The following is an 11,476-nucleotide window of genomic DNA, read 5'->3' on the forward strand; positions in this document are numbered from 1 at the left end:
TCACTCGGGCATGTAGGATTAAAGATGATTCGTGCTCCACGGCCGCTCGAGTCATCTCCCGTTTTCATCTTCCAAGTAATAGGCCCTGAGCGAAGTTTCTATACGACCTTATAAAGTCCCACCCATGGAGCTCCGAGTTTGGTGACATTGTCGACCGACTTGATTTTCTTCCACACTAGATCACAGACCTGAAGGACCTCGGGATCACCCTCATGTTGTAGTTTTGCCTCATCTGCTATCAGTAAGCCATTAGCCGAACGACCGCTTTATCCTGTGCTTCATCCACCAAGTCGAGCTCCATTAGCCTTCGCTCGCCATTTCCTTCGTCGTAGAGTCGCATCTAGTCGGATTCTATTCCAATCTCTACAGGGAGCATCGCTTCTCCTCCCTATACCAGCTGGAATGGTGATACGTCGGTCGGCGTAACATACCTCCATTTGTTGCCTGGCTTGGGGACCAATACGATGTTAGCAAGCCAGCTTGGAAATTGTACTTCCTGTATGTGACCGACCTCCAACAATTTCTCTATCTCTGCTCGGATGACCAAGTCCTACTCCGCGCTGAAGTCTCTTTTCTTCTGTTTTATTAACCGAGCGTCATGTCAGACATGTAACTCATGCTGAGCCACACTCGGTGAAATACTGGAAAGCTCGTGTGTCGTCCAAATGAACACATCATGATTCTTTCTGAGGTAAGCTACCAGTTCTATCTTTTACTCGTCCTCCAGATCGACAACAATAAAGGTAGTTACTTCCGGGCGGTCAGGGTGGATCTGAACTTTTCTTTTTCTTCATAGACCAGAGTGGGGGGTTTTTCAACGATGGCGTTCACCTCCAGGCGAGGTGTCTTCCGAGCAGCTTGTGCTTCCGTTCTGACCATCTTGACGTAACAACACCGAGCGGCCAACTGATTTCCTTTGACTTCGCCTACTTTATCGTCCACTAGGAATTTGATCTTCTGGCAGTAGGTGAATATCACCGCTCGAAAATCATTGAGTGTCAGTCGGTCCAAAATAACGTTGTAGGCCGATGGCGTATTTACCACTATGAAATTTGTGGTCCTTGTTCGCTTCAGGGGCCTTTCTCCGAGTGAGATGACTAACTTGATCTGGCCAATCGGCAACACTTTGTTGCCCGTGAAGCCATAGAGCAGAGTCAACATGGGCAGTAGTTGACTCCGATCAATTTGCAATTGATCGAATGTCTTCCTGTATATAATATTTACCGAGCTCCCTATATCAATAAAAGTTTGATAGACTGTATAGTTGGATATTACCGCTTGAATGATTAATGCATCGTCGTAGGGAACCTTCACTCTCTCCAAATCCTTAGGACTGAACCTAATCTCGGGTCCCTCAGCATTTTCCTTGCTCCAATAAACAGCATATATCTCGAGCCGCCGAGCATGCAACTTCCTTGCTCGGTTAGAATCTCCACCAGCGATCATTCCTATCTCCCCTCGAGCGGTATTACTCTGGTTCTCTTCTTCCCTTGTGGACGGTCTGGTCCGTTCGGAAGAGGCTCGGGCAAGGATTTGATCCCTATGGTGGTGGTGTGGCTCGGTCATCCTCTCCTCCTTCATTCGTTCTACAGATCGGCTTCAGTGACGCCTATCTAGAAGTGGCCATCGACGACGGTATCCGTGCGGAACCGATCTACTAGCTGCCAGGTCGTAACAGTCCCAGGTGTTGTGTGTCATCGACTGGTGGAAGGTGCAAAACATTGGTAGGGGTGACAATTTTTGACCCGACACGAAAACACGACCCGAACCGAACACGAAAAAATCAGGTTAGGGTTGGGTAGTTTCAGGTTCGGGTCGAAATCGAGTTGACCCAATTAATAAACAGGTCGGGTTCGGGTCAACCTGAAATGACACAATTACAACCGGCGAACCCGTTTATAAATAATTATAAATTTAAACTAAAATTACAAATTTAAAAAAGTTAAAAATCCTAAACATAGAGATATGCTATTGATTGCAATGTTGCTATGACTTATCATTTATGATATGGATTTTCGATTTGTGTAGATAAATGTTATTTTTAATTTTTAATTTAATATATAAAATTTCTTTAATGAATGCAGGTCATGTTCGGGTCAAATGGGTCAAACAGGTCAAACGGTTAAATGGGTCGGGTTCGGGTCAAGTGCAAATAAACATATCAAGTTTAGGTTGAATAGTTTGACCTGAATTAATAATCAGGTCGGGTTCAGGTTGTCATTTGCCAACCCGCCAACCTACCAACCTGAACTCGTCAACCCGAACCTGAACCGAATTGCCACCCCTAAACATTGGTGCCTATCTGTTTCCTCTTAGACGAGCGGCCACCACTTGCTGTACGTCATGTGGCTTAGTCTCGGCCTGGTGTGAAGGGGCTCCCAACTGTGGTCCTTTAGGTGGTTGATGACTGCTAGATTAACGTGCTCGAATGCTACTGTGGGATCGACGATCGTATCTTTCTTCCTTGCCACCTGGGCTTCTTCCGTATTAATGTACTAATTGACCTTTTTTTGGAGATGACCAAAGTCCTTCGACGGCCACCGAATGAACAATCGGAAAAACTCTTCCTCGGCGAGCCCTTGGGTGAAGACGTTCACCAATACATCTGAGACTGCTGGAACGCCCATCGCCACCTGATTGAAGCGCTGGATATAGGCCCTCAGGGCCTCTCGAGGCCCTTGCTTCAGTGAGAATAGATTCACGCTAATATTCTAGTAGCGGCAACTACTAGAAAAGTGGTGTAAGAATGCCGCTCGGAAGTCCTTGAAATTGTAGATTGAGCCTTTCGGCAACCGTTTGAACCACCGTTGCGCCGATCTAAACAGAGTAGTAATGAAGACTCAGCAGATCACCTCGTCCGTGTATTGGTGAAGGGTGGCCTCGTTGTCAAACTTGGTCAAATGATCGTCGGGATCGGTTGTTCCATTATACTCTCCGATCGTCCAAGAGTATAATGCTTCGGCAGAGAATCATTTAGGATCCCCTCTGAAAATTGTTGATTGACCCACTCAGATGAGTTGTCTTCACTCGACACTTTTCCTTTTCTTGCATCCCGCACGAGCACCTCATCCGAGGAAGATCCTTAATCTCTATCCGCTCGACCTCTTTCTTCTGGGGGAGCCCATAATAGTGCTCGGTTGAAGGGGATTGGCGCATTACGGGCGCCCCCATAGGAACCGATCGGTCTCCTATTTGGCTCCCAAGCGGAAAGTTGATCCGCTCGATCTTCTCTTTCTCTTTCATTTTGTTAACCTGCTGCAAAGGCAGCGGGCTCAAGCATTGGCTGATCGGCCAACACCTATTGCTGTTGCTCCAATATTTTCGTCACTCAAACTTGTATTAGTACATCAAGTTTCTCTTGCGTCAGTGTTACTGTTGTGAGTCGTCCAGCGTCTTCCATCTTCTTATTCATATATAGGCAATGTTCCCGCAGACGACGCCAAACTGATTATGTTCGAATAAAGGAATCTAGAAAGCCGGGGATGGGGTGACAGCTGACGGGATGAAAACCTCGATCTTGCAAAACAAAACCAAAACTAAGGAAGAGGTCTCTAGCATTGGCCCTCTGACGCTCAAGCCAAAATCAGGAAGAGAATGAGTAATCCAGAAAATAGAAAATCTTGCCTTCCTCATACATGCGTACCTTTCTGTGATCGTTCATCTGCCTTTATTTAATGATATTAATTGCCAAAAGGAAGACTTATTTGTCTTGACTTCAGTGCATTGATGATAAATGTAGTGTTCTTCTTTGTCTTGACTTCCTCATATTTAATGATAGACGGTATGTTCTCTTTTGTTTTCTTATCTCCTCCTGTGTAATGTCATTTCTTACACTGGACGAACGGTCTGAGGGCTCATTTCCCTACCGACCGGCCCATGATGTCCCGACCAACCGGGTGATATCCGCTCGGCCACTCCTTTGCTGATCGGGATAACTGTAAGCCCGAGGTTGACCGTCTTAACTTTGACTGATACCGTGTCAATTGATCTGTGATAAATGGACTCTCCTTTATCACCGTATCAATATATATAAATAGATGTTTTTTTTAATTTCTTGATTTATTTTTTTAACTTACAGTTGTGTATTTAGGATTTTAATTTTAAAATTTAGAAATTAAATTATAATATTAAGCACAAATAATTTTTAAGATGTCTAGCGATTGAATGACGTAAGATATATATATATATATATAAAATATTGATTCACTGTTCATCTTATATTGCACACTCCATATGTACCTATTTAAATTTTTTTATACTTATTATTATCACTCATTCTAGTAAAATCTTATTGGTATAATTAGAGTTTAAAAAAATTATCAAATAAATAAATAAAAAAAAAGTTACGTTGCGCAGTCACGCGGTGTAAGGTGAGGAGTGTAATTTTATTTTATATACACACACTTCCTCTACTAGGCATTAAATATCACGTTTATGTGGACTCCAGATGTCGGGAGTAAATTCAGATGCCTGAGTTCAGGCCAGGCGTCTTAGAATTTGAGTTCGGATTGTTTGTCCTTAAATTTTTTATTTATTTATTTTTTTTATCCCTGTATCATTTTATCGAATGGACAGATTAGATTATAATTTAAGGATGTTTTACACATCACGAAGATATTATACACATCTTAAAAATATCATGATGTCTTAAGATGTAATTTGGTCCGTCCGATCGATAAGAAATACGGGGACAGAGAATCTAGAACTAGAATTCAGGTGAGGAGTCTTTAGAATTTTTTTTTTATTTATTTTTCATGATATATGATTTATATTTAATGTTTAAAATTTTAAAATTTATGAGTTATAATAAATTTGAGTTAATAAAATTTTTATTTAGAGTTGAGATTTTTCTGTTAAGTTATAGTATTCAAAATTTAAAAACTTAGATCCTGAAAAGTATATAATCTTTTTATTTAAGAAAATATTAATTTTAAAAAAAGTTAAATATATATAATGGAATTATTTTATATACATGTAAAACCTACGCCTCCCCCAGTGTACTTGCAGGTGAGTTACAGTTCGCCATGCTCACCCATGGTTAATTTAATAATAACTATGTTAATGAATAAGCCAACTCTAGTGCAGCTATTAAAACAGTCACAGATCCGACTGTATCCGATCCGACTCGACCGACCCGAATGATAGAATTGTATCACAGTCGAGCCTAGAAAAATGGTAGTCTGGTGATAAAACGCTGGTCGGCCCACTGGATTTGTCTGATATAGCAGAACTACTACCGATGGATTGTTCTGGCAGGTGGAGTCGATATGTCAGTCTCAAAGATCAGAACAAACAATCGGAAGGTTCAAACGTGAAAGAAGAACAAAACAAAGGTAGAGATTTGATTTTCCTTGCAAACAATTAAATATATATCCCTTCCTTTCATGGGTTAACAACCATATATATAAATTACTGTGATTTTTTGATCTTTACGAAGTAAAACCTTCTCGCTCTTGGAATTTATTGAACATGACACATTTCACCAACTTGCTAGTCAATGAGAAATTTTCATTGATGCTACTCCAAAAACACAAAAGATCCAGAAATACTTGCGGATATGGAACTCAGAAGGTGCAAACTTCACTATGCATTCAATATCGCAACTCAATTCTTAAAAAGATGTAGTTAATGCCGCTCGGTACTGAATAAAACATTAGACCGACCACACTATTATCTGACCGAGAAACAATGGGGATAAAGAAATTCGATACCCAAGGTAAAGGACAACGGAGGGTATTATTGCGCCTCCAAACTGCCTGCAAGACTATTCCTTCCTTCTCCGTGAGTTGGATGGATAGCCTGCTGTGAAAGGCACTGAATGGCAATGCCACCTCGAGAGGGATTCAGAAAATTAAATAGTATGAACTGAAACAGCATGACACAACACAAGTCTAGCAATTTATTTTTATTTTTTTTTAAGTTGATACTATAGCATTTATAAATTATTGATCACCTTCTTCATTTCCTCAGGCTGGACTTGGACGCTCTTCAAATAACATCGCCATTTGCCCTATGATACTGACAGTATCTCAGACAATGTTTGGCAGAAAAAGGAGGATGACAAACTTGACAGTAAGCACATGCGTCTACATACTCTAGCCTTTATTGTAGTTTCCGTGTAACACAATTTTGTGGTTGCTTTTACTTAATATTGTAGAAGAAATTTTAATTGCATCTTAGGGCCTCCCATTGATTGAATCTGCATGCTAAACAAAAAAGCAACCAAGGAAATTATGCCTGATAGATTTAATTGACCACAATATTAATTTTCCCCGAGAACTATAGCCAAAGTCATCCAAATTTCAAGCATGCATATCGCCTTCCTATGAGACTGCCACTGCCTCAAATCTACTTCAGCATTTCGACTGCTAATGCTTCTACATATTTGATAAGATCAGTAATTAATACATGAAACATAAAACCAAAAAGAAATCCCTCATTATAGTGGTAAATGCCATCCAAGGCTATATAGCACCAATATCAGTAAGAACAATCAGAGCAATGAACCAGCAGGCATTCACAATTTCATTGCGGGATTAACATAATTTCTAAGGATGTAAAGTCTTTTGACAACGACACTGACATGAGTTCATCCCCGGTGCTTTATTCGAACTGTGGGCGCGCGCTTTATGGTCTTCAAACGACTGTGTTTTCCCTCTGATCTTGCTTCCAGCAATTTTGTCTTCAAGGTGCTTTCTTTTACACCGCGTGCCAGTCTGGAGGAAGACTCAGCTAGATACGGCGTTTGCTGGTGCTTCCACTGCGGAACTGGGCTATTTGTCTGATGGACATTTCCAAAATCAGAGTCCCCAATTGAAGCAATTTGGGACTTCCATAACATGTGAGAATCTTCACGGCATGTGCCATGATCCACTGAACCACATCCAGATACTGTTGCAAGATTTTTCACTGGATTATCAGTCTGATGCTTTGAACCATTCATGTGAGACAAATTCTGCTCTGTATCATGTCTGCGTTCCTGAGAATGATAACAATCAGATTTAAGTGATCTGCTTGTCTCAGTGGGATCAACTTCAATTTTTGCTTGTTCATCATCTGTCGGAAAGTGTACTTCCTGCATTCTGTTCAATAGCTGAATTCTGTTTACAGATAGCTTTGCTTTGTCAATTAATTGGTTATATTGGATGCGCAAGTCTGATAAATTTTCATTGCAGTCTGAAGGGCCTATCTTTTCTCCCAGTGAAGTAGTCATTCCTCGAGTTTCCAGCTTTTCTAATACATTCTGGTTAATGTGTTTCAGCTGGTCATGGCTTCCATGGTTACGAGAACTCACATTGAGCTCAAAGCAGAGTGCATCACTTGCCACAGATTCATCTTCATCATCAGCATCATGAGGTGCACTGGTAGCCCCATTTAAGTGGACAGACTCAAGAGATTGACGCCGTAAGTTACAGTGTCTCTTATCATCGTAAGCATTATTACTGCACAAGGCACTAGCTTTTCGAGTTTGAAGAAATGATTCGATTTCATTTCTTAGTCTGTCTGCAACTGTTATTTTTTCAGCTAAATCTCCTTGAGCTTCAGCAATATTCATCTGAACTCGCTCATCGAGCCAAGCTTCTGAAATATGAAGTACCAATCTATCTACTTTATGGCAGCAATCTCTAGGAGTTGTTTGGCTCAACTCCCTGACTTCTTGCTCATAATCTGTAATGCCTTTTGCAAATTCATCACACAGGTCCTCCAAAAGGCCACATGACTTTCTCTCGGTATCCAGATCTTTCAAAACGTTCATGTACACAGCATTCACTTCGGACAACTCTTTTCCTAGTTTTCGGTGAAGACTTTCAGAGCATCTTCTAAGATGTCTCTCATCTTCAAGCTCATCTCTAACTGACTGTACTGCTTCTTTCACTTTCTGCTGCTCTTTGTTCTTCCTAATCAGTTTGTCATCTCCAAGTTGCTTCATTAGATCATCCATTTCACAACGATATAGATGATGCTCTTGCATCAGTTCTTGAATGTGTGCTTGTGCATGCTCTAGCTCCACCTTCAATGCTTTCACCAATGATACATTCGATTCATGCTGTTCTTCCAGGCTCCAAACTCGATTTAGTAGTTTCAACAATTCTGTTGATGTTCTGAGACCATATCGTGCCTCGCCATTTTTCCCCTTGAGATCCAGAAGACTGCAAGGCGTAGCTTGACTAATTGCAGCCAACTGCAACTGGACAGATATTAATAGATACAACCTTTGAGACATCACATGCTGCAGTTCTATTTTAAAATGCACAGCCAGCTTCATAGGATATATGCAACATGCTAAGAATTGAGAGACATAAGTGACACAATAGCATAATGCTCTTAGTCATGCATTGTATTGAAACAAGGGTAAAATTTCGACCATGACCTCCAAAAGAGCCCAATTAAATGTTAAAAGCATGCTTTTACCTTCATGGAACTACTGTAACTTGCAGGAGATGCAAGTTCCACAGCTCGGGGTTTTCTCTCGTTCAATTTGTAATTTTTTACTAATGAAGCTGCAACATGCCGCCTCAAACTACTTGCATTTTCAAGCTGTAATAAAAAACAAAATAAGTTCATGGACAGTAACTACATCTCAATAAGTTTCTAAGAAGGCTGTAATACAAAGCTCACGCCACAGTAATAATCTACAAACTGCTCAAAAATGTACTGAAGTTAATAGGTACAGGATATGGTAATGACTATGTGGTCGAAACAGCTGGAGTTCTTGGCTTCTTGCATGTAATGGGAAAAATCAAGAAGCTAACTGTTTTCTTATTTCATGAGTTAATAAATGATCTTCTTATATGTTCACAAAAAAGGCAAGCCCAATACACCACGAAGGTTCACCGCCTCTTCTAGTTTCATGCTGAAATCGTGAAGGAAAATGAATCAGAGGAGAAAATTTAATGTTTTCTCGTTTTTTAGTTGGCAAGATTTCATTCGTAGTCACAGAGATGTGCATAAAATCAGTTCATAATCAATAATCTCGGCAAAAACTATCGAAGAAAAAAAAATCATCAAGAAAGGCATTAAGTCGAACACTTAAACAGCATTATGAATCACGAGACTTACCCGGTTGTCAAGACCGTCATCAATCGCCTTCCCTTCCCTTTGTCGTCGGAGCTTGTCGCGTCTCCGGCTCGTCGCTGCGTAGGGCACCAAGTCCTGGTTCTCCCATAGGTTCGCTCCAAGCTTCCGCGCCGACACCGAACTCCTCTTGGGCTCGCTCGGTTCGCTCTCGGAAGAGCCGAGCGCTCCCAACTTCCAGGCGGGTACCGGAGTGCAAAGGCCGCCCTTTTTCTCCACTGCGACCCCTCTCCTCAGCTTTACCCCTAAAAACTCCTCTTTTCCAACTCCGCTGCTGCCCTCGTCATCACCTGCGACAGCCATTCCCCCTTCCATGGCCCCCCACACTCGCCCGTCTCTCTTTTCCTCAAAAATCAAAATTTTCCCCCATCAGGAGCACAAGTAGGAGCCACACGCTCTTGCCCTTAGCATGCCCTCCCGACTTCTCCTGCTGCTTCTGAAGCAGGCAGAATCCTAAGTAGTACATCCAAGATGGAGCCTTTATTAGCTTAAAGAAGCGGAGTTTGCTTGCCACAACAACTATTTCTCCACTTCAGGGGAATACGAGCGATGAGCAGTAAATCCAGTGGGAACTGAACCGAGAGGAGGGTGTGCTTCCCAGGCTTTAATTTTAAAATGCCACGAATTGGTGTGCAAGCTGAGAGGGTGATCCAACAAGTCCCGACAGCTTCGAAATGCAACTTTTGAGGGTGAGGACACAGTTGGCTTAGGCCTTGTGGTTCTCGGCGAGAGAATTAATATTTAGTGGTGTGAATGGATTGGTTGTTAACAACAGTATCATAGAGAATACTGGTTGGCTTAGGCATTCGCGGTTGTTAACTTTTTCATTTTACTTTTCAAGTTTTGATTAATCATAGTTTACTCTCCAAACTTTATACATGTTCAAAAAATAATATGAAATTAAAAATCTTAATGGGTAGCCAAGAGATAAAAGTAATAAGAGAAAGAAGTACAGACATATGATAATTTAAGGAGCCTTTTGAAACAAAAAAGATTATAAAGGAGTAAGCTAAAAATATAATTTATCAAAATTCATAGGAGGAAATGAAAAAAAAACTTAAGCAAAGTGACTATTAGTCTATTAATATACATTTATTTTTATAAAATAAAAGTAAAAAAGATATCTTTCCAATTAACTTTTTAATATATTTAAATTCATAAAACAAAAATATTTTATTTTAAAAAATAGAAACGATCAATTACTGAATCACATAAATAAATTTTAAAATTAATAAATTACGTACCTAATTTTGTTTTTACCCCTCCAAATTGATTATTACAGTGTAATAATTGATTAGAATATGTTCATTAGTAACATCCTAAATCAATTATTATAATGTAGTATTTGATTAAAAAATTTAATTTGTATTTTAAAAACTATGACTTTCAATATGCTTAAAAAAATGAAGTTTGTCATTCCAAGCTATTAGGTTCATCAATTGATTTTGGTTTGATTTCGACTAAATCTGACCAATGGAATGAGAGAATGGAATAACATGCACCCATATAATATATTGTCATTTTATCGTATAGTTTTCAAGATTATATTCATGCCCTTAAATATCATTTGCATACGCTATATCAAGAAAAATAATTTTTTAAATATGAATATGTCAAAAAAAAATAATTTGTATTTAAAAAATTATTACTCTTAATATAAGGTATGAAAATGATATTTAAGGATAGCCAGGAGAACTAGACGAACACATATAATTTAATTATATATTATTCCAACTTCTTTAGGTTTATCTCGGTGGTTAAATTTAGAGATCTCATAATGACATAGAAGTGGATTTTATGTGTTAATTTAATTTTTTTAATTATATTCAGACACTCACTATATTAAAATTAATGATTTTTTAAAATTTATTTTCAATCGAGTTAAATAGATTTACCAATGTATTAATCGAATCGATTGAGAATAAAAAGCGTAAAATAAATATCGGATATATAATTTTGTTATCTTTAAATTTGGATAGGTGATTTGAAAATAAGTGATTTGTCCAAAATTAAAAATTAAAAAAATCCCTAACCAAATAACCTGAAAATTCTTTCATTAAAATACGGAATAGCGTACAACACTCAAGAACTTTATTCAGTTGGAATCGTTAATATTATTTCATGTAAATTGCTTTTCCCCCCTCCCCCCACACGCGCACCTCCCCTCCCCCCTCTCTCTCCCCCTTTTAAATGTCCGTTCTGCCCCTCTATCTTTTTTGATTTTTTTTTGATTTTTTTAATTTTGTTTTTAAATTTAATTTTATTTATTAATTTTTTCATTCATACGATTTTTAAATTTTTATTTAATTTTAATTTTTTAATCAATTTTATTTATTATTTTTCATTAATACTTATATATATTTTTAATTTATTTATTTTTATTTTTTAATTAATTTTGTTT

General features: G+C 38.9%; 1 protein-coding gene across 2 annotated transcripts; it reads right to left on the reverse strand.

Moving 5' to 3' along the window:
* Positions 1 to 6,325: 6,325 nt before the first annotated feature.
* LOC122000782 (uncharacterized protein At5g41620-like) lies at positions 6,326 to 9,777 on the reverse strand. 2 transcript variants are annotated; one of them, XM_042555237.1, is made up of 3 exons: positions 9,061 to 9,777; positions 8,413 to 8,538; positions 6,326 to 8,182 (listed from the first exon to the last, which is right to left on the reverse strand). In XM_042555237.1, exons 1-3 carry the CDS (start codon positions 9,388 to 9,390, stop codon positions 6,590 to 6,592), a joined length of 2,049 nt encoding a protein of 682 aa, XP_042411171.1. In that variant the 5' UTR covers positions 9,391 to 9,777; the 3' UTR covers positions 6,326 to 6,589. The 2 variants fall into 2 exon arrangements, with proteins under 2 accessions (XP_042411171.1, XP_042411170.1); XM_042555236.1 differs by having other exon boundaries at positions 6,326 to 8,188.
* Between the last annotated feature and the right edge of the window lie 1,699 nt (positions 9,778 to 11,476).

This window comes from Zingiber officinale, chromosome 7A, assembly GCF_018446385.1.
Source record: "Zingiber officinale cultivar Zhangliang chromosome 7A, Zo_v1.1, whole genome shotgun sequence".
Classification (NCBI taxonomy): domain Eukaryota; kingdom Viridiplantae; phylum Streptophyta; class Magnoliopsida; order Zingiberales; family Zingiberaceae; genus Zingiber; species Zingiber officinale.

Bases quoted from the DNA above. Each gene is read 5' to 3' on its own strand.
- LOC122000782 (XM_042555236.1), bottom strand. From the start codon at position 9,390: ATGGAAGGGGGAATGGCTGTCGCAGGTGATGACGAGGGCAGCAGCGGA. The intron at 8,539-9,060 runs GTAAGTCTCGTG...TTTTTATTACAG, and splicing joins ATGACGGTCTTGACAACCGG to CTTGAAAATGCAAGTAGTTT. The intron at 8,189-8,412 runs GTAAAAGCATGC...ATATCTGTCCAG, and splicing joins GTTACAGTAGTTCCATGAAG to TTGCAGTTGGCTGCAATTAG.